This window comes from Oncorhynchus nerka, linkage group LG22, assembly GCF_034236695.1.
Source record: "Oncorhynchus nerka isolate Pitt River linkage group LG22, Oner_Uvic_2.0, whole genome shotgun sequence".
NCBI lineage: Eukaryota > Metazoa > Chordata > Actinopteri > Salmoniformes > Salmonidae > Oncorhynchus > Oncorhynchus nerka.
In genome coordinates, this window is record NC_088417.1 from 20,799,906 (window position 1) to 20,826,734 (window position 26,829).

At 43.4% G+C, this 26,829-nt stretch overlaps 2 protein-coding genes across 5 annotated transcripts; one reads left to right on the plus strand and one right to left on the minus strand.

Moving 5' to 3' along the window:
- The first annotated feature begins 672 nt into the window (after nucleotides 1-672).
- ezh2 (enhancer of zeste 2 polycomb repressive complex 2 subunit) lies at nucleotides 673-11,289 on the plus strand. Of its 4 annotated transcripts, none has more exons than XM_029626507.2 (20): nucleotides 673-1,054; nucleotides 4,237-4,360; nucleotides 4,431-4,559; nucleotides 4,719-4,838; nucleotides 5,452-5,572; nucleotides 5,694-5,879; nucleotides 6,101-6,206; nucleotides 6,748-6,917; nucleotides 7,026-7,123; nucleotides 7,203-7,437; nucleotides 7,520-7,686; nucleotides 7,811-7,905; nucleotides 8,028-8,068; nucleotides 8,218-8,343; nucleotides 8,434-8,612; nucleotides 8,688-8,783; nucleotides 8,881-8,962; nucleotides 9,051-9,131; nucleotides 9,365-9,449; nucleotides 9,625-11,289. In XM_029626507.2, the coding sequence occupies exons 2-20, from the start codon at nucleotides 4,244-4,246 to the stop codon at nucleotides 9,683-9,685; spliced, it is 2,295 nt and encodes a 764-aa protein (XP_029482367.2). In that variant the 5' UTR covers nucleotides 673-1,054; nucleotides 4,237-4,243; the 3' UTR covers nucleotides 9,686-11,289. The 4 variants fall into 4 exon arrangements, with proteins under 4 accessions (XP_029482367.2, XP_029482368.2, XP_064863125.1 ...); XM_029626508.2 differs by having other exon boundaries at nucleotides 674-1,054; nucleotides 6,748-6,911; XM_065007053.1 differs by lacking the exons at nucleotides 673-1,054; nucleotides 4,237-4,360; nucleotides 4,431-4,559; nucleotides 4,719-4,838 and adding an exon at nucleotides 4,868-5,276.
- A 390-nt stretch (nucleotides 11,290-11,679) lies between these two features.
- Nucleotides 11,680-26,563, minus strand: LOC115105004 (cullin-1-like). The gene is made up of 22 exons (XM_029626511.2): nucleotides 26,281-26,563; nucleotides 21,964-22,295; nucleotides 21,491-21,665; nucleotides 21,118-21,285; nucleotides 20,953-21,003; nucleotides 20,656-20,746; nucleotides 20,341-20,504; nucleotides 20,070-20,232; nucleotides 19,759-19,889; nucleotides 19,578-19,685; nucleotides 19,359-19,465; nucleotides 19,228-19,276; nucleotides 18,979-19,110; nucleotides 18,687-18,804; nucleotides 18,512-18,588; nucleotides 14,728-14,846; nucleotides 14,541-14,646; nucleotides 14,366-14,413; nucleotides 13,807-13,889; nucleotides 13,595-13,700; nucleotides 13,390-13,503; nucleotides 11,680-13,197 (listed from the first exon to the last, which is right to left on the minus strand). The coding sequence occupies exons 2-22, from the start codon at nucleotides 22,101-22,103 to the stop codon at nucleotides 13,117-13,119; spliced, it is 2,331 nt and encodes a 776-aa protein (XP_029482371.1). The 5' UTR covers nucleotides 22,104-22,295; nucleotides 26,281-26,563; the 3' UTR covers nucleotides 11,680-13,116.
- Nucleotides 26,564-26,829: the final 266 nt, after the last annotated feature.

Here is a 26,829-nt window from a genome sequence, read left to right on the forward strand (position 1 = left end):
TAATTGCTCACTCCTCGCGTCCTCTCTCCTTCCCAAAATCTATTAGATGAGAGCCACTTCTCCTTCAATTAGTTTTGAGGAGAGGGAAGCTAACGCAATGAGTAAGCAATTATCCTCCCTAGCTCTTTGCTGTCAGTGCATATAGAGAAAATGTGATGACAGAAAGCGACTTTAGACTGTTGAGGCTTATACCCGACCATAACAAGGTTACATGCCATGACCAGAATAAAAATAAAGCAGATATTTACTATATACACTGTTTTGTACAATATAAAACACATCCACCGTTTAGTACATTGCTTTGTAATAAACGGTTTTGCTACCAATATTTACTCATATCTACTGAAATTGTACATTACATATTTTCTCATGGATTATTAAATATGATATTACCATGATGAGGAGTCGTAATTGTAAATAGTTGCACATACATGTGGCACCAGGTAATATCGTAAACACTTCGTATCTACATCTTTGCTAGGCATTTGTATCGTTGATAACCAAGAGAACAAAGGAAACTTCTCCACATGTCCCCCATTCCGGGGCCCCGTTGTAGCGCGGCCTATCATTGGCCAGCTCCCTGATACAATCCGACCCATCGCAATGCACCGTGTGAGAATCTTGAATATCGGCGGCGGTGATTGGCCCGTATGTTTGGCGCTCGTTGAAGCTGCAGTGGCCCGAGTGGGCGGCGAATGTGAGTGAAAGAGACGGAGAGAGACGTTTGAATAGTTGCTGAGGCGGAAATATAGAAATTGAGAAACTGTTCAGTAAAACATAATATTTTACAAGACGTTAATTCCGCATCAAACTATCCGTGTTATTTCCATTGGGAAGTACATGCCAGAAAGAAGGGTAGCAAGCCGGTGTTCGCTAGCTAGCTAGAGGACGCGCGAGGTGAATCGACTCCCCCTTTCTCTCGGTGCTAACGAGCTAGCCAACAAAACATAGTAACGTTAGTAATCCAATCCCGATCAACGAAAGATTCTCGCTTGGTGCGTATCGGATAGATCCCGAGTCACTTCATTGAATGAGGACTGACCCCCCTCTGCAGGTAGGAAATGCTGTCAAAATATACAATTCTTCTTTCCTCTGAAAAAATAAATAATAGCCACATATGTAACGCTAGCTAGCTATCTCTGTCTTGGTCGCTAGTTAGCTTGCTAGCTAACCGGCTAGCCATGTATGGAAGGTTAATGTTAGAATTGATACATTTATTCACTTGTTTGATCTGGAAGTTATCTTTGTAAATTATGCCAATAAGTTAGCCAGCCAATGAATGTGGCAAGATGACAGTTGTGTAACGTTATTTTGTTTTGCAAATTAACTGGAGTGTTTGTCTGCGGTGGAGGCGCGGAGGGGTTTTCCTTTCTTCACTTCAAATCGTACCAGGTTTACACGTTTACTCCCAACATTGAACTTTATCGAACTGTGTAGCGGTGTCATTCATTCATCCTTTTAACATTAGTTAGCTAGCTAAATCGAATTATTTGTCAGGATGGTTTGAAATGGACATTTAGCTAGCTAACATCTGAATTGGGAAATGTGCATGATACTAACGTTAGCTACCTCGAGAACCGCTAGCTAGTGTTCGCTACAATTCTATAAAAAATGAGTCACATTTGACATGACAGCAATGACAATGACAGAATTAGGCTCCAATGTGTGTCACTCGAGGCAGTTGAGAGTGAAAGGTGAAAGCCTTCCCGACTCTGATATACTTGTTGTTCTTCATATTTTCAATAGGGACGCTATTCAGCCACTTGCCACTACATACCAGTAATATGGCACTAGTCTAGTACAGAATACAACTCGCCAGCTTGTAGTCCTAAAAACCGGAAATGATTTACCTCTGGTTAGTTTAGACATTTCTATGAGGAAGGAATAGGGTTTTTGAATAAACGCCGATAATAAGGTCTGACATTAACACAGGCTTATGAGATCTTATACGTTTACTTCTATAATGGTAATATCAATCAGTTAACATTACCTTTTAAAGTCTTTATTTGCGTTATATATATTTTTTAAGTATTACATAAATGCTTCAAAGATCACAAAGTGATGTTAGCTGATGAAGATGGTCTCATGGAACAAAACGTATAAGATCTCCTAACATGTGTTTACCACAGACACAGGCCTTATTTTGGGCGTTTATCCAAAAACCTCGTTTTAAAAAAAATAGCTGAAAGACTTTGTTCAACGAACCATGGAGGAGTTAGTGCCTACAAAAAGAGACTCATTTACTATTGTTCTCTATTACCTTTTAATTATACTGTTAATTGTGCCCTCCATCTTTGAGTATTGAGCCCTTCAATCTAACATATGAACATGTTTGTATTGAACTGTTGAACACAAAAATTTGACAAATAATTTTCAGTGATGTGTAATTCTACAGTAAGTCTCCTTTCCTCTATGCGTGGCAAAGCCCTAAACATGAGCATCCAGTGTGGTGACTGGTGTGATAAGATAACAGATTTTCATGGCAGCACAGGATACTGTATTTCCTTAAGGTAGGGGATCCATGGGGTTAGACCCACCCAGGCAGGACGGATGCACAATATCAGTGCAGATTAAGAAAATGATACATTCTAGTTCCTCTAGTCAGAGCTATAGGCAGTGTTCTTTCTAGCAGTATGTGATCAGTAAGTTGTTTTGACCAATCACAGACAATGCAATGTATTTATTATGCATGTTTAGTCTGCAGGGTTATTCTGGGTGAAAATGGTGGTGGGGGTGGAACCATGGGTTTGGCCAATGGTGCAATCACTGACTTAAAATGTTAGAGGCCCTCCTGTTGGCCACAGTGACAAAATGTAGCTGTTTTAAAGCTCATGTCCTGCAATTCTACACATTTTGCTAAGAGGATAAAGGTGCCGTTTTAAAGCTAATTTCGTGCCATGGGGCTGAGAACATGTTGCCATGTTATTATTATTATTCGACCATGCTGGTCATTTATGAACATTTGAACATCTTGGCCATGTTCTGTTATAATCTCCACCCGGCACAGCCAGAAGAGGACTGGCCACCCCACATAGCCTGGTTCATATCTAGGTTTCTTCTTAGGTTTTGGCCTTTCTAGGGAGTTTTTCCTAGCCACCGTGCTTCTACACCTGCATTGCTTGCTGTTTGGGGTTTTAGGCTGGGTTTCTGTACAGCACTTTGAGATATCAGCTGATGTACAAAGGGCTATATAAATAAATACATTTGATTTGATTTCAAAGTTGATTTCCTTAAATTCTACACATTTCACCATGGCTTATGCTATCTGAGTGACTCAAACATTATAACAAATCAATGGGTGCCCCATGCCATGACAAAAAATACTTCTGAATGCATAATTTGGGGAATTTGACTGACTAGTGTTTATTTTGGTGATTGTTAGTTCTCAAAGATTATCTTGTAAAAAATATATAGGTCCATTATCTTTTCTACATACTTTATTTTTTACATTTTTGTTTTATTTTTTATTTAACCTTTTATTTAACCAGGTAGGGAAGTTGAGAACAAGTTCTCTTTTACAATTGCGATTATATCTGGTTTTAGTCATTTTAATTTTACACAAAAAAAAATGTCCACCCCCCAAATTATAAAATATATATAATTGTACTGTTTGGACATAGGAGGCTGGAAAAAACACTATGCAGAAAAAAACCTGAGTGTGTAATGTACCGTGTCTATTTTGTATACAGCAGTACTCTGTTGGTAAGACAATTTCCCCTTGGGGACATTAAAGTTCATCCTATTCTAGACAGCAGTCACGTAGCAGACGCACAACTCTAATTTAATTTCTGTTGCCAATGACTTCGAACTAGGGCCCTCTTCAGCATCCGTTTCTCCAGGCCTTATCGAGCAGAGAGACGCGGATGTTATTATGGAGGCTTCAATACTGTGTTTAGTTGGGACTGAGCATGTGTAATGGAAGCCAGCAAAGACTGATTTATGTTTTACCCCAAGTAAATGGACAATGAATTTGAAACATGCAACCAGAAATTAGTTTGGGGGTGTTTCCCCTTATTTGCATGACTATGAACTGGCCTGGCATGACTGTCTCAGTGCAGCTGTAGAAAGGGAGTAGAGGTGGGAATTGAAACTGAAACAGCCGTTGACTCTGAAGAGACTGTGCATGCACCCTTATCAACATGTTCCATGACCAGCTATGGGGTCCAGCCGTTAATCCAGAACCATTGCTTTTACTCCTGTACTGTGCATGGTTCTAAAACTGTGTGTGTGTTCCAGGTTGACCATGGTGCTGACAGGGAAGCGGTCTGAGAAGGGACCAGTGTGTTGGAGGAGAAGGGTGAAGTCTGAGTACATGAGGCTACGCCAACTCAAACGTTTCAGGCGGGCTGATGAGGTCAAGGTACATATACACAAACATTATAGATCTATCACACACACACACAGGTTTCTGACAGTGTCTCTCCCCCCAGAGTATGTTTAACTCGAACCGTCAGAGGATCCTGGAGCGGACAGACATCCTGAACGCCGAGTGGAAGACCAGAAGGATCCAGCCCGTTCACATCATGACATCTGTTAGCTCCTTACGAGGGACCAGAGAGGTCGGCGCATGTTTCACAAACAACACACACCTTTCCAGAGATATTGAAAATCTACGTTACCAGTTTACTGTTTCACCAGTTAGGACTTTTTACACTTCACTTTCCCGTGGAGGCTTGTCTGAGTCCTCTAGTGTGTGTGTGTGGTCTTGTCTCCTACAGTGCACGGTGGACAGTGGTTTCTCTGAGTTCTCCAAACAGGTGATACCTCTGAAGACGCTCAACGCTGTAGCCTCTGTCCCTGTCATGTACTCCTGGTCCCCGCTACAGCAGAACTTCATGGTAAACATGCACACACTGCTACAGCAGAACTTCATGGTAAACACACTGCTACAGCAGAACTTCATGGTAAACACGCACACACTGCTACAGCAGAACTTCATGGTAAACACACTGCTACAGCAGAACTTCATGGTAAACACATTGCTACAGCAGAACTTCATGGTAAACACATTGCTACAGCAGAACTTCATGGTAAACACATTGCTACAGCAGAACTTCATGGTAAACACACTGCTACAGCAGAACTTCATGGTAAACACACTGCTACAGCAGAACTTCATGGCAAACACACTGCTACAGCAGAACTTCATGGCAAACACACTGCTACAGCAGAACTTCATGGCAAACACACTGCTACAGCAGAACTTCATGGTAAACACGCACACACTGCTACAGCAGAACTTCATGGTAAACACACTGCTACAGCAGAACTTCATGGCAAACACACTGCTACAGCAGAACTTCATTGTAAACACGCAATACTAAGCTTGTTCTGACACGTGCACTAGAACCACAGTTATCCAACCCGATGCCGTAGTCTAGTACCGACTTGATGATAGTGACGTCACAGACAATAATGGAGTTGTCCTGACACACCTGGTCTGCCTTGTAGGTAGAAGACGAAACGGTTCTCCACAACATCCCTTACATGGGAGACGAGATTCTGGACCAAGACGGAACCTTCATAGAAGAACTCATCAAGAACTACGATGGCAAAGTTCACGGAGACAGGGGTAAGACATGCACGTGCGTGCACGCTTGCGCACACACACACACAAATATTTGATATTATCAAGTCTTGTGTTTTTGGATGTGTTGTGTGTGTTCATGTTAAATGACTGTCTGGGTTTCCAGAGTGCGGTTTCATCAACGATGAGATCTTTGTGGAGCTGGTGGGTGCCCTGACCCAGTACAGTGACAACGATGATGAGGATGATGATGAAGAAGAGCAGGAGTTTAAGCTTGAGAAGATGGAGCTCTGTGAGGCGAAGGACCACCTGGCCGAGGACCCCCGAAAGGAACCCCTGATCAACACTGACAGTAAGACAGACGGCCACTGCTATCATCCAACCGAGAATAGATATGGGCCCTATCCCAAAACCATTCCCTTAAACCTTTATCTCACAGATCTCTCCCCTAGTTCCCTTCCCTAGGTCCTTGTCCTTTCAGATTTCTATCTCTCCTTACGCTCTCCTGTGTGGGCTGACGCAGTGACTGTTGGTAGAAATTGTGTGTGTGACCCCTTTGTCCTCTGCTTGCAGGCCAAGGCAGCAGTGACAGCTCTAAGAAGTTTCCGTCTGATAAGATCTTTGAAGCCATCTCCTCAATGTTCCCTGATAAGGGCTCAACAGAGGAACTTCGAGAAAAGTAACTACCCCTCTGTGTGTGTGTGTGTGTTTCATATAAAGTGTATGTGTATTAGGGCAGTGATGATGAAGTTTGGAGTAACAATTAATTGTCATGCAAATGGACACGGTTATTGTAATGATTGTGATTTTTATTTCAGAGCTTGTACTGTACATAATGCATATTTGCAAATGAGGTTTGTCATACCTAATGAATACAACACAGCTTTGATGGCACCCTGTCTCTCAAACTAATGTTTGGAGCTTTTGGAAATGAACCTTCTCTCAACTGTGCCATTCTGGTCGTAAAATCATTACCAACTTTACCCTCTTGATGTAAAAAAGAAAAACTGCTATTGGGTAAACTATATCTACTTGAAAATATAGTTGAATACCCCCGTTACTAAAATTAATCTATGAAAATTATGACGATCATTTGTTTAGCTCAGTTATTGTCCATAATTGTTGGTTACACGATAATATGATTATTGTATCAGCCCGTGTGTGTCAGTAGAACATATTCCTGTCCTGCCTCAGATCTAATGGTGTGTGTGTGTGATCAGGTACAAGGAGCTGACAGAGCCCCAGTTGCCTGGTGCGTTGCCTCCAGAGTGTACTCCTAACATGGACGGTCCCAACGCTCGCTCCGTTCAGAGGGAACAGAGTCTACACTCCTTCCACACACTCTTCTGCCGACGCTGCTTCAAATACGACTGCTTCCTGCACCGTGAGTGTACGGACAGACACACACACTCTCTCACCACATTTGGACTGTTCTGCACCAACACTCTGACTTCACTATGACCCCTCATCTCTCTCGTCTTTGTATCTCTCTCTCCAGCCTTCCATGCGACTCCTAACACCTATAAGCGTAAGAACATGGAGAATCTGGTGGACAGTAAACCCTGTGGTGACGAGTGCTACATGTACCTGGTGCAGGCAAGTACACTCAGACACACACTCAGACACACACTCATACACCTTCAGTTCTGACTGTTGTTCTGTGGTGGTTGTCTAGGATGGATTGGTGAGGGAGTATCCTGACGGCATGGCAACCGAGAGGTCCAAGACCCCTTCCAAACGCCCAGTGAGCCGTCGCCGGGGACGACCCATCGGCAACAGCCGGCCCAGTACACCAACAGTCTCCACCGACACCAAAGACACGGACAGCGAGCGGGAGGGGAAAGACGACGATAATGACGATGACGATGATGATGATGATGACAAGAAGGACGAGACCACCAGCAGTTCAGGTACATACGTGCGCCAGCCAAACACCATACCCAGTCCTATGCACACACCCACACACTAACCATTGCCTTTTATGTAATCCAGAGGGTAACTCACGGTGCCAGACTCCAGTGAAGTTGAAGCTGACGTGTGACCCTCAGGTTGTTGATTGGAGCGGAGCCGAGGCTTCACTCTTTAGGGTTCTCATCGGAACCTACTACGACAACTACTGCGCTATAGCACGGCTCATAGGAACCAAGACCTGCAGACAGGTATGTTTTTATCACCACAGCACCTATGCATTTCTCTGGCTTTCTCTCCCATGACTTCCTCTTTACTTGGCAGGTTTTATGGAAAGACATTTTGTATATTGTCTGGTAATGGGTGTGTCTCTAGGTATATGAGTTCAGAGTGAAGGAGTCTAGTATCATCGCTCGTGCTCCGGCTGAGGACGAAGACACGCCCCCTCGCAAGAAGAAGAGGAAACACAGGTACGCCATGCCCAAATATGGACAGACTACTTCAGGGTGCAATAATGGGCTGACTGCAGGACAGTCAGAAGCTCTGGTTGTCAACTTCCACGGAAAAGACTACTCACAATCTTCCTTTTTAGGTTGTGGGCCACTCACTGCAGGAAGATCCAACTGAAGAAAGGTGAAGATTGTCTCTAGAACTCTCCTGACATTACAGCCTCACTCAATCTTAGAATGTGATTGAATGTGTTTTTTTTTATCATTGTGATTCATTTATCAGTTTTTCTTTGTGTGACAGCGCTAACCTGTGCTTGACCCCTCCCCCTGTAGATGGTTCGTCCAACCACGTGTACAACTACCAGCCATGTGACCACCCCCGCCAGCCCTGTGACTCCTCCTGTCCCTGTGTCACTGCTCAGAATTTCTGTGAGAAGTTCTGCCAGTGCAGCTCAGAGTGTGAGGAAATGTTTTAATACTTTATTTTGATCCATAATTACAGTGCAAACCACACTCTCGAATCGTCTCTCTATCTCTGTGTGTGGGTAGGTCAGAACCGTTTCCCAGGCTGCAGGTGTAAGGCCCAGTGTAACACTAAACAGTGTCCGTGTTACCTGGCGGTCAGAGAGTGTGACCCTGACCTGTGTCTGACCTGCGGAGCCGCTGAACACTGGGACAGCAAGAACGTCTCCTGTAAAAACTGCTCCATACAGAGGGGAGCCAAGAAGGTAACACACACACACACACACACACACACACACTTGATATCAGTAGCTCACTCTTGTGATTTCCCCCCCTCTCAGCACCTGCTCCTAGCTCCGTCTGACGTAGCAGGCTGGGGCATCTTCATCAAAGAGCCAGTTCAGAAGAATGAGTTCATCTCTGAGTACTGTGGGGAGGTGAGGCTTGGCCCTGTGTCTGTCAGGGTGATGGTTTTGTTTGACTTGTGTGTAATGTACAAGCCTGTGGAAAATAATTGTTTTGTTTTCCTTGTAGATAATCTCCCAAGATGAGGCGGATCGCAGAGGGAAGGTCTACGACAAATACATGTGTAGCTTCCTCTTCAACCTCAACAACGGTAACACACACTCATACAAAAGTATTGAAATACTGTTTTTGATAAGCTAAGTGGGAGGGAAAGCTAATTCTTTCTCTCTCCACCCCAGATTTTGTAGTGGATGCTACTAGGAAAGGAAACAAGATTCGTTTCGCCAACCATTCCGTCCACCCCAACTGCTATGCAAAAGGTCAGACAATGCCATAATCCCTTTCATTAGTTGATTTTGGGTGACTGTTTCCAGAGAGGATCAGACGTGGTGTGCTACGGTACTGTTTAAACCACCAGATGTATAGTATGTCAGCTGATCCAGCCAGTTGTGTATAACCTAATACACCGGCAGATGGGACCAACAGACGTTACTGATGTAGAGTTTCACTGATAAGACCTCTGTGTTGTGCTGACAGTCTCCTATCTCTGCAGTGATGATGGTGAATGGGGACCACAGGATAGGGATCTTTGCTAAGAGAACCATCCAGACTGGAGAAGAGCTCTTCTTTGACTACCGGTCAGTATATACGGGTTACTAACCAGCCTGTCTGCAGCCATTTCAATCTGAATACCCCGTGAGGAGGGTGTCTAAAACTTGCTCCTTGTTTGGTCTCATTGACACACTTATACGTACGCATACTCACACACTTTGGTTGATTTGATGTCTGTAGCTAACTTGTCTTATCTCTCAGGTACAGTCAAGCAGATGCTCTGAAGTATGTCGGCATCGAGCGGGAATCAGAGATGCCATGATCCCCTCTTCTACCTCTAGATCAAAGGCCTTACACACGCACGCACGCTCTTCTCTTCAGGAAACACAAACGACTCATTGTCGGAATCCTGGGGTGCTTCAAGAATTCTGGGAAGTTTAGACCTTTTTTTCCCCCTTTGAATAGTTTTTTCTACCAACAAATCTTCCTGTTCCGAGTTATGTAGGACTCATTACATTACATTTAAGTCATTTAGCAGACGCTCTTATCCAGAGCGACTTACTGCTATGGTCACTAGAACGATCTTTCCTCAATTTACAGCTAACTAACACATAAACCGGTCTTAATAAATCCACTGCGGGGAACCTCTTTAGCTCTGTTATGCTTTTTATACTTGATCCAAATCCATGGACACATGGACTCAACCATAACAAGTGGTTGTTGAACATTTTACTTAGCCCCTGACTACCAGCTAGACTAAATGCAGGTTAAAAACATGTGACTGGCTTTTTCCCCCTCCCCTAGCCAGTGTCCAAACCCCTTAGCCACAGACCCACTCTTGAACGCCCGAACATTGTTTTGAGACTATAGCCTGATATCTGAGGTGACAGTGTACGATGCATGTTGACCTGCAGCACTACCTGTTTTTTTTTTTTCTTTCTCTGACTTCTGGTTTATTCCTAAAACTATATTCTGTCTTTAATTTCTTCAAGTTTTGAACATTTGATGACCATTGACCACCTGAGGCATGCTTTGATACAATCTCTATTCTAGACGGTGCTAACTAAGACGGTGTGATGTTTTGTAAATGCCCCCAGGTATCCACTTCTGCTGTGCCTTGAATCTCGTCGTTAGAACACTGAATAGTCACTTGATTAGAGCCCTTAAGTGTTGATTTATTGATAAATATGTGTCCTCAATCTGGTTAATGCATGATGATGAAAGCTTCCATGTTTGTAGTCCCGGGAAGACCTCACTGCTACTATAATCTAGTGATGCCTGGTGCTTGTGAATACTGCAGACTTGAACCAATACAACCAGCCTTGAATAATGTTAAGTAATGTTCACGTCTTCACCTGCAGTGGGACGAACTGCTCCGATTTATCTACTGTTTTTACAACTGTAACTTTGTCAACTTTTACCAGCAACTGCGAGAGGGCTCTGTAAAGACCTACAGACAGATCTAGATGACTGACGGTTGTGTTTAGATGGAAGTCAGGAGCCGATCTCCTTTAAGTAGTTTGTTGCTCATGTTAGTACAGGGGTGGGGAACTCTGGTTCTTGGGAGATCCATTGATTCAATGTCACAGCTTACACCAGGTCTGACTGGAAAACCAGCAGATACAGCAGCTCGAGGACAAGTATCTCACCCATCTGTTTAGGATGTATACTTCCTGAGTTGTAGAGCCAGCTGGCGTCCAGTGGGATTGGACATTACAGAATGTTCATAGAAATATAGGCCTACTACATAGAACAGCGGTGCTTCTGTCAAGGAATAGGGAAACTGCTCTATACAAATTATATATTGACTGTTGTGTAACGTTTCCTCCAGTTGTCTAGCCGGGACCACTACTGTCTGATTTCCAAGGTGCTGATTTTTACAGGGAGTATTGTTCAAAGTGATCCAGAATAAAATAAGAAAATGAAGGTGTCCAATTTTTTTTAACCACTGACAACTAAAACCACTTCAGTAATGAGTAATTTTGCACAAACAACTCTTTTCAGAGTCGTGTTAAACGAGCGGTAGACTACAGTGCTATAATTAAGCAATAAGCCACGAGGGGGTGTGGTATTTGGGAGTTAATAAGCAGGACAGCGCTTAGCCGTGGTATATTGGCCATATACAACAAACTCCCGACGGGCCTCATTCCTATTATGAACTGGTTACCAACGTATTTGGAGCAGTAGTAATGTTTTGTCATACGCGTGTATACGGCTGCCAGCCAATCAGCATTCAGAGCTCAAACCACCCAGTTTATAATGAAAATGCACACCACATCTTGGTGTAAGTAACAACCCAGCCACTGACAAGACCACTAGAGAAACCTTGACTTTATTTAGCACACATTTGTAAAATTAACCACACTATACAAATGGTTTTCTCATTGCAGTAATGATACAGGGGGTTACAGGTCCAATCCCCTATGAAACCCTAACCCCATTACCAGGGATTTTACAAGACCCCGTGGGGGAAGAGGCTAAGGGTGGGGCACTAGTTCAGTGGATCCAACACTTCAGCGCTCTACGCGATAGAAATTAAAAGGTAGTTTCTGAGGCAATTATGTAGCGTTTACCGTGAACGCAGTCTCCGCTGAACTTCAGCGATACAGATTGAATAAAGCCCTCCGAAAGATGTAAATTGCAGGGGCGTCTCCATTTTATCCAGACAACTGATTTTCTTCGTCCGGACCGGTGGTAAAACCAGTCATCTCTACTCCTCTGGCTATATGGAGGTAGCGTACTGGTCCAGTTCTGTGTGCTTCAGCCAACTCCTCCTAGTGCATGTGTTGTCATGTTTGTCTGGGAGGATAACGATAGTTAGCTGCTACACCGGAGTATCCTACGAAGCAAGCTGGATCTACTGAGTTTTCTAAAACTAACCAGCTTCACAAACCAGCTCAGGCTTCATCCTTACACCACAAATGTCTTGTCTGCGGCATGCTCCAGCAGGCTTGTAACTGCGCGTGCATGTCGCACGGCGAACTTAAATGAGACAAAAATCAATCCATGGGCGACTCAGTTTAACATTTTAATTTGTGCCGAAATCAGAATGCATGAAAATGTATCTTGCAAATTCAGCAGACTGCGGTGTGAAATGCTTTCAGAAGGGCTGTCTTTATTTTTAATTAATGCCTTATATACACACTTATTTTGTATTAAGTCATACAAAAGTTACATTGCGTTAAGTTTAAAATGCATTCTGACATGACTAAAATATGTAATGTGATTTTAACATAACACATTTGATTCATCAAATATCAGTCATCTTCCTGAAATGAAGGGATTGATGAGTGAATCTGATTTCATTGGTTCTCAACTCAAGGCCCAGTCATTTCATTCAAGGTAAGTGGAGTTAACAATGAGTTAGCCTGCCTCAGAGCAGGGTAGTTCTGAAGGATTCATTGCCATATAAATGTACCTGGCTAAAAGGTGAGCCATGACCGCTTATCCTGAGTTGAACTCAGTTGACCAAAGTTACCTCGCAAACTCCTCAAACCTGCTTCGTAGGATATCAATCTGAGACCAGGCTCGCAGGGAGGCAGTTGCATGCAGTAACTATGGACACAGCTCTCTGGTTGGACTTCCCACTATGCCATGGGGGGGGGGGTCTGATCATATTTGCATATCAAAACAAGATAGTGTGTCCATGTGTATATGTCCCACTGAGCACACACACGTCTGCCAGTCAGAAGAACCACACTTTATTACTCGGACATAAAAAAAAAAGACAAAAATAAGAGGGAAGGGAGCGGGTTAAGCCAGGTAGCTGTACGTGTCTTTCTCTCCATCCACTCTCTCCAGATACTCCTTCTCTATCAGGATGTCTATACACTTCTACAGAGGAGAGACAAGGGTAGCAGAGAAAAAGGGGGCAGAGAGGGAAAGGGGGTGAAAAATATGTACTTTAAGACAAAAATATTACAGTTGGTGCAATGTGTGGGAGTCCTTTGAAAATGTATGGCGACAGGTAAGAGTGTGTGTTACCTTAATGACTGGGACTCTGGGACAGGTAAGAGTGTGTGTTACCTTAATGACAGGGACTCTGGGTTTGAAGCGGGACGAGAGCTGGTTTAGGACTTCAGCCAGGAGCTGCTGGTGTTTCAGAACCTTCCTCATCTTCATTATCCTCACTATGGCAGCCTACACAGTTCATAATACTTAGTGATACACACTGAAAGAGAAATTCAGTACAGGAGTTTCAACAAACATGTATATGCGGTCGGGAACACACCTGTATGAGGAGCTTGCGGTCCTCCTCTATGTTCTTGTGTGTGGTCTCCTGCTCCTGTTTCTGTTCAGTCTTCATAGGAACGTTAATGTTCACACGCAGCTTCTTACTGGAGACATGAACAACAAATATTTTTGTAAGGATTAAACCTATGCTTAGACAGAAAACGCACAAGAACCAGACAACACAAAAGGAGAAACAGAGAGCGGACTTACTTCTTGTATCCCAGGAAGAGTTTGATCAGGGTTTCTGGTTTGAACTCCACTTCGTCTATGTTAGCATTCTCATCCTCCAGGACCTGACATACAGACCGCGAGACTGAAAAACAGCTTCCATCTCAAGACTGTTAAACAGCCATCACTAACAGAGAGGCTGCTGCCCAACATACAGACTCAAATCACTGGCCACTTTAATAATGTTTACATATTCTACATTACTCATCTCGTATGTATATACTGTATTGTATACCATCTTGCCTATGCCGCACGGCCATCGTGCATCCATATATTTATATGTACATATTCCATCCCCTTACATTTGTGTATAAGGTAGTCATTGTGAATTTGTTAGATATTACTGCACTGTCGGAACTAGAAGCACAAGCATTTCGGTACACTCGCATTATCATCTGCTAACCATGCGTATGTGACCAATAACATTTGATTTGAGTCACTACTTTCCATCAGCGTGTAGGCTTTTATACTGCAGAGTCCAGAGCCCTCTAGTGAACGGACTATCATTATATACAACACATTCTACTTGACTTGCACTTACCAGCAATTTGGATTTCAACAAGATCTGCAACACTTGAACCAGAATGTCCTAAAAACAACAAAATGGTAAAAACAATATTCACAGCCAATGAAATACAAATGTGCTAATCTCATCAGGGGTCATTTAAAAACATTTAATACATCTCTATTTAGAGCACAGTACCAGCATAACTCACAGTTTTGATCTGTGTGCTGTCAGTGAGTTGTTGTACGGAGTACAGGTCCTCTGTGTTGTACTGCAGCAGGATAGCCATCTGGAAGGTAGAGGCCTGCAGAGTGTACCTGGAACATACATTGAATTAAATATGTGATGACATACATCTCCAGATTCTAGTGAGAAGTGACCTTGTACCAACTCTGTACCTGTTTTTAAAGCAGTTGGTGACCAGCTCTCCTTTAGACAGGTGGTAGAGCCAGGTGAGTTTCCGACCGCTGTGTCTGCTGCCGTAGAATGCTGTGAACCGCTGGTAGCTACGCTCCAACTGGAGGACGAGAGGTTAATGCATTAGGTCTACTCTCCCTTACGTATTTGGTCAGTGAAGCTAAAACTTTTAATTGGTTTCTATATACTCTATCATTTGGATATGAGATCAAGTGTTTTATATGAGGTGATGGTACAGAATGTCACATTTTATTTATGGACATTTTTTTATATACATGTTTTACCGTTTTGAAATGAAAGCACTTCATGCATCTAGTTCATCCATTTGAAGGGGTCATAAGCATTGAGTGAGAAAGCTAGAGGCATAAATATCATACCCCCCCAAAACATTTACCACCCCTTTTATTGGTTATGGTGAGAGGTTAGCCTGTTGAGGACATGTTTATGCATCTGTAACTTTCTCACTCATCATTATTCACAATGAATTCATGATTATCCGTAATCATGGTAGCATCCATATTCATATAGAATTGTTCAGAAACATTCTATTCTTATTTACAATAAAAGTGATTGTGTGCCTAGGAATATGGGAGCGAATACCAAACTTTAGACTAAAATGTAATACACAAGTGAATTTGTGTCAAATAAACTCAGCAAAAAAAGAAAATTCCCTTTTTCAGGAGCCGGTCTTTCAAAGATATTTGGATTTTTACGAATTAACTTCACATATCTTCATTGTAAAGGGTTTAAACACTGTTTCCCATGCTTGTTCAATGAACCATAAACAATTAATGAACATGCAACTGAGGAACGGTCATTAAGACACTAAGGTCATTTAAGGTCACGGTTATGAAAACATAGGACACTAGAGAGGCCTTTCTACTGTCTCTGAAAAACACCAAAAGAAAGATGCCCAGGGTCCCTGCTCATCTGCGTGAACGTGCCTTAGGCATGTTGCAAGGAGGCATGAGGACTGCAGATGTGGCTAGGGCAATAAATTGCAATGTCCGTACTGTGAGACGCCGAAGACAGCGCTACAGGGAGACAGGACGGACAGCTGATCATCCAAAAACCCACCATGTCCAGAAACCTACCGTCGCAGGACAAGACAGGACTGGCAAAAAGTGCTCTTCAATGACGAGTCGCGGTTTTGTCTCACCAGGGTTGATGGTCGGATTCGCGTTTATCGTCAAAGGAATGAGCGTTACACCGAGGCCTGTACTCTGGAGCAGGATCGATTTGGAGGTGGAGGGTCCGTCACGGTCTGGGGTGGTGTGTCACAGCATCATTGGACTGAGCATGTTGTCATTGCAGGCAATCTCAACGCTGTGAGTTACAGGGAAGACATCCTTCTCCCTCATGTGGTACCCTTCCTGCAGGCTCATCCTGACATGACAATGACACCAGCCATACTGCTCGTTCTGTGCATGATTTCCTGCAAGACAGGAATGTCAGTGTTTTGCCATAGCCAGCAAAGAGCACGGATCTCAATCCCATTGAGCACGTCTGAGACCTGTTGGATCGGAGGGTGAGGACTAGGGCCATTCCCCCCAGAAATGTACGGGAACTTGCAGGTGCCTTGGTGGAAGAGTGGGGTAACATCCCACAGCAAGAACTGGCAAATCTGGTGCAGTCCATGAGGAGGGGATGCACTGCAGTACTTAATGCAGCTGGTGGCCACACCAGATACTGACCCCCCCTTGTTCAGGGACACATTATTCCATTTATGTTAGACACATGTTTGTGTAACTTGTTCGGTTCATGTCTCAGTTGTTGAATCTTGTTACAGTCGTATGAAAAAGTTTGGGCAATTTCCCTGTCAATTTCCATTTATAAATAATTGGGTGTTTGGATCAGCTATTTAATTTTGATCTATCAAATAACTGATGGACACAGTAATATTTCAGTAGTGAAATGAGGTTTATTGGATTAACAGAAAATGTGCAATATGCATCAAAACAAAATTAGACAGGTGCATAAATTTGGGCACCCCAATAGAAAAATCACATCAATATTTAGTAGAGCCTCCTTTTGCTAAAATAACAGCCTCTAGACGCTTCCCATTCGCCTCTAATGAGTGTCTGGAGTCTGGATGAAGTTATTTTGGACCATTCCTCCTTACAAAACATCTCCAGTTCAGTTAAGTTTGATGGTTGCTGAGCATGGACAGCCCGCTTCAAATCATCCCACAGATTCTCAACGATATTCAGGTCTGGGGACTGGGATGGCCATTCCAGAATATTGTACTTGTTCCTCTGCATAAATGCCCAGGTAGATTTTGAGCAGTGTTTTGGGTCGTTGTCTTGTTGAAATATCCATTCCCGGCGTAACTTCAACTTTGTGACTGATTCTTCAACATTATTCCCAAGAATCTGCTGATATTGAGTGGAATCCATGCGACCCTCAACTTTAACAAGATTCCCAGTACCGGCACTGGCCACACAGCCCCACAGCATGATGGAACCCCCACCAAATGTTACTGTGGGTAGCAAGTGTTTTTCTTGGAACGCTGTGTTCTTTGCCTCCATGCACAACGTCCCTTGTTATGACCAAATAACTCAATCTTTGTTTCATCAGTCCACAGCACCTTATTCCAAAATGAAGCTGGCTTGTCCAAATGTGCGTTTGCATACCTCAAGCGACTCTGTTTGTGGCGTGTGTGCAGAAAAGGCTTCTTCCGCATCACTCTCCCATATAGCTTCTCCTTGTGCAAAGTGCGTTGAATGATGCACAGTGACACCATCTGCAGCAAGATGATGTTGTAGGTCTTTGGAGGTGGTCTGTGGGCTGTTTTTGACCGTTCTCACCATCCTCCACCTTTGCCTCTCCAATATTTTACTTGGCCTGCCACTTCTGGCCTTAACAAGAACTGTGCCTATGGTCTTCCATTTCCTCACTATGTTCCTCACAGTGGACACTGACAGCTTAAATCTCTCCAATAGCTTTTTGTAGCCTTCCTCTAAACCATAAATGTTGAACAATCTTTGTTTTCAGGTCATTTGAGAGTTGTTTTGAGGCCCCCATGTTGCCACTCTTCAGAGGAGAGTCAAAGAGAACAACAACTTGCAATTGGCCTTAAATACCTTTTCTCATGATTGGATGCACTTGTCTATGAAGTTCGAGGCTTAATGAGCTCACCAAACCAATTGTGTGTTCCAATTAATCAGTGCTAAGTAGTTACAGGTATTGAAATCAACAGAATGACAAGGGTGCCCACATTTTGCATAGCCTATTTTTCACATCTGATTTAATTTCATACAACTTAATATTGCTACGCTAAAAATCTTTGTCTGGACAATTACCCCAGTACTCAGCTTTTATCAGAAAATGAATGGCATGCCACTGTGATCATTTTCTGTGACGACAGAGTAAATTATTATGCAGCCTCAGAGGGGTGTCCAAACTTTTTCATAAGACTATGTTCATACAAATAGTTACACATGTTAAGTTTGCTGAAAATAAACAGTTGACATTTCTTTTTTTGCTGAATTTACTTGTCACCTTCAAATGGTGGGACTAGATACATGACGTCCTTTCATTTCTAAAACAGATACGTATGGAAATACCCTCAGAATAAAAGGCGACATTCGGTACTATCACCTCTCAAATCCAAAATGCTGGAGTATAGAGCCAAATTAAAAGATAACTTCACTGTCCAAATAAATGTGTTGGGGAGTGTATTGTTGTTGTATTGAGTTGTGTTGGAGTTACAGGAGGGATGTGTGTATCATTACAAGGTTGAATTGCTATTGAGTTGAGTCTCACCTCGGAGGGCAGAGCGAAGGTGCATGATTGCTGGAACGGCCAGGACCCGGAACTCAACACTTGGATACTGAAGTCCACTGTAACACACCTCATTATTTAGCATTGCAAACACATTTACAACAAATACCAGTAAACAGAAGTATTAGGTTTATTAGACAAACCAACAGCTGCTTACAGTCGAGAGGTTCAGAGTTGGTCAGGTGTTTCTTGAACTGTTCGTTGAGGTCTTTGCTGACTCCGATGTCCTGGAACATCCTCTGTAGTTTAGATGTGTACTCAAAGCCACACGCTTGCTAAGGGAGAGAGAAAGTCACAATACTTTCAAAATTACATATTTTCTTTTACATTCCTTGGGGTGATCAGTCTGTGTGAGATTGGATAAATGTGTGTGTGTGTATGTATGCATGTATATTGGTGTGTGTGTGTGTATGTATGTATATATATATATATATATGTGTGGTACAGACCTTGAGTTTGGAGATCATGCTAGCCTCTGCGTCGTCGCTAGCACTGTTCTGGTGGACGAGGCGTTTAGCCAGCATCTTAGCATAGAACTTCTGGAACACATCCTTGTCCTCTATATACTTAAACACCACCATCTGAGGGATGAGCAACATATGAAAGGTTTATTGAGATGGGAGGTTGAAACAGTTGGTAACTCAAATTAGTTCTGAAGAGAAAGTCAAAAGGTTTATGAACAAAGAGAAGGTCCTCACCACTTGGTTGAGCGTGTCCTCCAACTCTGCCTCTTCTGGGTTCTTAGAACTGGAGAACAACAGAACACAGTGAATGTTTAGATACATCAGAGACAGACAATAGCCCCAGCGCCATACAGTAGATTACCCACCTCTTCTTGAGCAGAGAGTCACAGTATCTAGCCAGTAGTTCAGGTGATTTGCTGGAGGACTGGGCCATCTTAGTGACCGTGTTGTTGTTGATGAAACGACCACACGCCTGGAGAGAGAACGCGCTACAACATCAGTTCTGGGTATTTATATAGGAATCCTTACTACATTGTTTTTTTTCCAAGGAGAAAAAAGTTGTTCATTAAACAACTAGAGTGCACCTTGTCTAGAGCAGCTACGAAGCCAGCGTCGTTGTTGAAGGCAGACATGACCAGAGCGTTGTACTTCTTATGGACATTCAGTGTGGTCTGGACATACACCTTAGGGTCCTAGGAGGGACAAACACACACATATATATATACATACAAATATATATACACGTGTGTGTATGTGTGTACATACGTTGAGAGCGGCCTCTCCACATTTCTCTATAGCGGCCAGGCCCTGGTTGTGGATGTGTGTTTCTAGGAGTTTCTTTAGCTCTCCTAGGCCATCCGTTATACGAGACACCAAGTTATACATCCGACCTAGATCTGAGAGAGGGAGGAAAAGAGAAAGAGGGAGAGAGAATGAGAGACTGAGTACACACAACTTTTGTCTAAGAACACAGGCACTCATAACAGCAAGGCATATATAACTCCTTATACTTATTCTCTATTGTATTTTCCATTATGTGGGTTGAGCAGCTGAAACCCCCCTACATCATTCCCTACCTTGGTTCTTGTCAGCATCCAGTAGATTCTGGAACTCTGTGTGGAAGATCTCCAGGTGTTTCTCTATGAGCACCTGTTCACACCGCCTGGCCAGCTCATCCTGAGTGGACTCATGGAGGTACACCTGCACACGCCTCTGTTCCTCTAGCAGACGGGCCTCGGCCTACACACACAGAAACACAAGGTTAACTTCCTGGTGCTTTCATGGAGCTACACCTACACCAGTCACTGCTGTTACCCCCACCCTCTTTTTCATCCCCTCCATCCTCACCTTCTTCATGTACTCGGTAACAGGGTTCTGTTGGAGGAACTCAGTGCTCTCTCGTGTGTAGAAGCGTTCGGTGTCCGTGAGGAACTGGCACTCAAAGTATTCTTTATACACTGACAGCGTAGGACCCTTAGCAAACGCATCCTCCTCATTCAGCCCCAGCTCCACTATAGGAGACAACACACACACACAGTCAAGTCTGAGACTTCTGAATTCTTCAATAAGAGAGAATTCGGTGATGTGCTGGAATGTGACGATATTTTATAAATACGTGTCTAAGTGAAAACTTGAAGTGGATTGGTTTGAGGTGTGTTGTACCGTAGGACTGCACCACACCACTGATGAGTCTGGTGTTGATGGTCTCTCCATTTCTCTCCTTCTCGATCAGCTTCAGGACCGCATTCGTTACCTGAGAGAGAGAGAGAGCGAGCGGTGTAAAGTCAATGAATGTATGAATTCCGTTGTTTGCCGTCTTAGAATAAGATGCCAGCTCTTTCCATCGCTACACCAGTTACACATAGAACGACACAGTGAAACATACTGAACTGGCGTGGTTGGTGATTCTATTTATCGTGCGTGTGTTGTGTCAGTCAGATGTGACATCATCATACCCACCTGTTTGTTTAGGGGTCTGAATAGACACTCCCTCCATGTTACCAACGCCAACTACAGAAGAGGGCACGAGGGATAAATGGAGGAGAGAGGATAAACTAATGTCATAATTCACTCATCTTTTACAGTTGAAAATTGACACAAAGACACCCCCTCCCTTCCTCTCACCGAGTAGATCTCGTAGATGCCCTTGCGTCCCTCGTCACATTCACGTCTGACCCAGTGCCTGTTGAGGTAAGCACAGATCCCATTCAGCACCTTACTGGAGAACCGGTAGTCCTCCCACTGCTGTGTGTAGAACTTCAACACACACTCATCCATCAGGTCCTCACCATCCTGGGAGAGAGAGTAGAGGGGGAGATGGAAGATGCATTGGTCACTAAACAAAATAAGGTACAGTTCAAGAAAAAGAGTAAACAATGATAGGTGGAATTGGCACCATATTTTCCTTGTATCCAACCACACATTAGACCTGTGAAAGGTCATCAAAGTACCAGCGGGTCAGGAGAGGATGGAATCCCCATGTCACTATACCACTCACCATGAGCAGACTGGTCAGGTAGTTCTTGAGGAACTCCTTGAGTCTCTTGTAGAGTTCCAGGCCTACGAACTGGGCCCCCCCAGGAGTACTGCTCTTCTTGGAGGGCTTGTTGGGGACGGCAGACCCCCGGCCTTGACTGGACTGGTGCACGCTGGTACAGTAGTTATACACATGGCTGACAGGCAGGGGAGTTAAGACAGAAACACTGTGGTGGTATCAGGTCTATGGCAGCAGGACTCTGACCTCTCTACATGTGATGTGACCTAGCACATCAGTAAGTATTGCACCACTAGGACACACCCATGAACACAACACCATAATGACACTGCAATATACACTGCATACTGCTGTGAGCTTCCACTTTGGGAAGTAGGCCATATAAACTTTAAACACCCTTCAAAAGGGAAACCACAGCAGCCGTACCAACTTAATAACCCCTTAAATTCCACCCCCCCACTTGGCGTGTGGGATACGTGTAGAGCTCCATGTAGCGTGACTTTGCCATGCTCTGCCGTGTGTACACCTGGTGGATGCCAGCCCTCAGGTCGTCCCAGATCTGGTCCAGCCCGATCTGCTTCAACCCATGTGGGTTCTGGCCCCTGTTGGACGACATCGTCACGTCCCTCCTGCTCTCCTCAGCTCTTTCTTCTCTCCTCTGCTCCCACTCCTGTTGTTTCTCTCCTCTCAAGTGTTGTCTCAGAGTGTGCCGTCCATGGGAGGCTGGTGAGTGCGTGTCAGTAAGTTTGGCTCTGTTGTCAGTTGCTCCTCCTCACAGCCTTATGCCAGCAACACCTCACCACAAGACCTGGATGAATAAGAGAGAGAAAACAGTGGTTATTAACAGTGGTTGCTGTTCTTTCTAGCAGCTGAACTATGAACTACGTGATTACAGCTAGCTAATGACAGATTAGTCCAATTTAGGGCCAGGCTACTTCCTTCCCTGTCTTCTGGCAGGCAGACTGGCCTCGAATACTGTGACAGAAACCGCAGTACATTCAACATGAGAGGAGCTCTCCACAGTCCAAAGACATTGATTACAGTCAGATACATCGCTATGTAATATAAACCCTGATTGGCCAGGAGACCAGGAAATGGCAACATCAACAATGTCCCTCTCCAATTTACAAAGATATGAAGAGAGAGAAGGGAAGTGAGGCTCATTGTTGTTGACAGCCAGGCAGAGGGTCTATATATAGCAGAGGACAGCCAGCCTGGTCTCCATCTCTGGTCATTTACCGTCATTTAGTCACAAGGCTGAGGATGTTTGTTTGTGTTGCAACCTGAACACTATTTACTTCCTGACACTGTTGACAAGCAGTTTGTGTGTGTGTTTGTGCTTATGACCAGCACTAGATTGGTGGATAGGCCTAGTTCTCCCATGTTATATTTAGACACACCAGTAGCAGTGGTCACTTGTTTACGGTGTGTGTGTGTAAGTATGTGTGTGTGTGTACACATGATGGCAGGAGCTTAAAAACTTCAATAAAGACAGAAGGGGGGTGAGTGAGAAATTTACAGGATGTCCATGCTGTGAACATGGAGGCCATGACAGTGATTTCCTCACAGTTAGTTGTGAAACCTGAAACTCTGGCACATCAACGTCATCATGTTCCTCTACTGCAAATTGCATGACCCCATCATGTGTTGTTTCTAGGAAAGACCCCAGGGGGTATACTACAAAGGAGGTTAAATGAGTTAGCCAGCTAACTTTGATAAACAACCAAAATACCCATTGCTTTTTTGGTTCATTAAGAAAGCTAAACTCAGATATGTGTTTTTGGTTGTTGAGTCAGCAACCATGCCCATTTCAAGTGCATCTATAAAAAATAAAATACTAAGTTGTTTCAGAACATTTAGAGAAGTTAGCTGGCTAACTCACTGAACCGTTATTGTAGTATACCCCTCAGGGCTGATTGCTAATAGGAACTAACATCTGTGCTAGACTAGCGTGTCAACACATGACAAGAACAGTAACGTAACTTTTCTAATGGCGTCAGCTAATGGTGATCCGAATAAGGTTCACCAACCCTACAACTGCTTACACTAACAGTAAGGCTAATGTTTAAATATCTAGCTAATCCAATTGGGCCTTTCTGCAGGAAATTATACATTAACAACATAATACAACCGTGAGAAACCATAATGGCACAATGAGTCAGGGAAGAGAGAGAGCTGTGGTCGTGGGAAAGCAGTCCGGTAAATCTCATTAGGCTACCTCAGTCACTGTGTCCTGGCCAGAGTCACTGAACCTTACTAGGGCCCGGGACGATACCAGTATCGCGATACTCGTTAGTATCATGGCAAGGAAACAAAACAAAGCAGATTTAACTTCTATAGAAAACAACCCTAATGTTGGTAACAAACATCATCCAGAGTCACATGTATTATAGCACACAATATTTTACATACAGCAGGTTTTTAAAGGACCAAAGAGTTTGGTCTGCTTCATTGTTTCCCAAAAGATAGTGATACCGATATCTTCCTGGCCCTACCTAATAGCCTACATATACATTAACACACACCAACAATGTAATAAAACAGAAACAGAGCTAAACCACCTCGCTAGCCTTCGACCCAATCAGGCCTTCTCAACGAGAGAAGATTAACCTACTTCCTTATTGACTACAGATTTAACAAACCCAATGCCTAGAGGTCCCGTGTGGCTGAGTTGGTAGACCATGGCGTTTGCCATGCCAGGGTTGTGGGTTTGACTCCTGCAGGGGGACCAGTATGAAAATGTATGCACTCACTACTTACTGTAAATCGCTCTTGATAAGAGCGTCTGTTAAATGACACATTTTTTAAAATTTAAATGTAAAAGGTAAACCTTAGGTGTCGTCTGCCACAAGCAAAAAAATGTATGAATAAATGTTTCATTGCCACATACACCAGATAGGTGCAGTGAAATTAGTTGTTTTATAGGTTCAGCCATAATAGTACGGCACCCCTGAAGCAAATTAGGGCCATGTGCCTTGCTCATGGGCACATTTTCACCTTGTCGGCTCGGATATTCGAAGCAGCAACCTTTTGGTTATTGGCCCAATGCTCTAACCATGAAAGAGTGATTCATTCACAGAACAGAGATACTGTGTATCAGATAACGCAAAAGCTATGCCTCGGGAACATGCAATCCTGTAGTCAAATCACAGTGTATTGGGAACCATTTAATTGCTTTCTAGCTTGGAGTGCAGGGTGCGTTTTGGGGCAATAAGGCAGGCTATTTCATTAGTGTATACAGCTTTTGATTCTCACTCAGCTCAGCATTTGAAAGGCTAGTGCGCACGCACACCAGGATTGATTTTATAGTCACAGCTCTCAGCACGCCTCTCACATGTTAAACAGACACAGGTCATCTAAGGTAAAGGCGGGGAGGGGGTGTTCAGCCTTGCACACACACGTCTAGCGTCCAGGTTTCCTCAGGCTGTATCAAACAGGCGCTTTGCTGACTGACTCAGAGGAACAGAATGGGGCTGCAGGTAGCCTAGTGATTAGAGTGTTGGGCCAGTAACCAAAAGGTTGCTGGATTGAATCCCAGAGCTGACAAGGTAAACAAACATCTGTCGTTCTGCCCGTGAACAAGGCAGCTAACCGGTAGGCCTTCATTGTAAATAACAATGTGTTCTTAACTGACTTGCCTAGTTAAATAAAGGTAAAAAAAGAGATGTCAAGCTGCTCTATTTCCTACAAGAGTAAAGCAGTTCTGCCTCAGAGGAAGTCAGGGAAGCACAGAGCATGTAGGAAGAGGTTGTTTCCTACTAACCATCATGGGGTAGTTAGTGATTGGTGGGGGAAGCCATTACTGGGGTGGTGAGTGTGAGGCAGGCAGGGTCAGATTTCTGTCCCACTTGAAACCAAACACTAACTAGGCCTACATGACCTAAAATACGACTGTTCCATTGACACACTGTCTTTCCCTCACTTACCACTCTGCCTTGACAGAGCAGAAATAATTGTTTGTTGTGAGACTCAGACCAAATGAGTGTAGTTTAGTGACAGAGCCCGAAGAGGGTAAAGACTGCACTACTTCGGTTGGACAGAGTATTTATGGCCAAATAAATAACGTTAGTTTTAATTTGCTCAATGTACATTAGCGGGCAATCTCTTCAATCTCTTCAATGTTACAGAGGCCCAAAAGCAGCTTGCCTTCGAGCTCATCTGTATTGTCATAACTAAACACAGACCAAATTACAGACATGTTTGCCAACAGCATTTGGCCAGACTAGTGAGTGTCATGAACTGTTGTTGTTGGCCAGCAAACTAACTTAACGTTAACTCGCTAACGTTATTTAATGGCAAAACATTTGAGCAAATATGGTAACACGGTGACTTTTTCAAGTTTGCTAGTTATTGTTGGTATAAGTTACTTGTTCGCTAAATCAACACATTCATGGGCTAGCTAAAGTAACATCACTAGGTTAGGATAACGTATCTAACGTTAGCTGACGCAGCTAAGTCAGCCGTTAGCTAGCTAGGTTAGTTTTCTAAACAGCGTAGCTGCCATTGTTGGACCCGATAGCTAGTCGTCGCCGGGCGTCGGTGTAATTCATGTTTGAGTATTTTGATAAGGTTATGACGAGCCAGACAATATTTTCTTAACTAAATATGAGGTTAAAACCATAATTTCCGATAAATTAAAATGGCACCCTGTTCAATGAGTCAGGATTATTCGCCAAAACATCTCCTGCTTGCGCACAACGAGCTGCTTCCTCGCTAGCTAGAGGATAGCTAATTAACTAGCTCAAATAAAAGCTTCATGGCACTTAGACAATAGAATAATAAGCTATTCTTACCATTTCTGAAACGTTTATTTGCCCCAGCAATAGAGAAATACAGGTTCCGGAATCTAGCTATCGGCGACTCCTTTACTCGGTTCTTGACTGAGATATATTTCCTTCGTTTCGCAGTTGTCTCAAGATGATGTAGCAGCGCTAAGATCTCCTAGTGAAATGATGATGGTGAGTGGGTTACCACAGCGTCAACGTCAAAATGGTCTATATCGTAAAAATGTCTAAAAACATAAATACGATTTTTGGTCTTAATTTAATGTTCGGGTTAGGCATAAGGTTAGTAATATGGTTAGGTTTAAATTGGTAGAAATAGGCGGGGTTTATTACATTGTGGCTGTGGTAACTGGTGACAACTAAAATGGCAAAATCCAAACACATGCGCATCAGACAAATATAAAATAAATTAAATTGTGTATATTTGTTTGAAGAAGAAACACAACCAACCAATGATTCACTTGACATTACTTTTAATTAATTGACACAACCGGATGTATTACAATTACGTTAGTTTATAAACTAAGCCAAGAAATCAAATGGTAAACAAATAAGCTT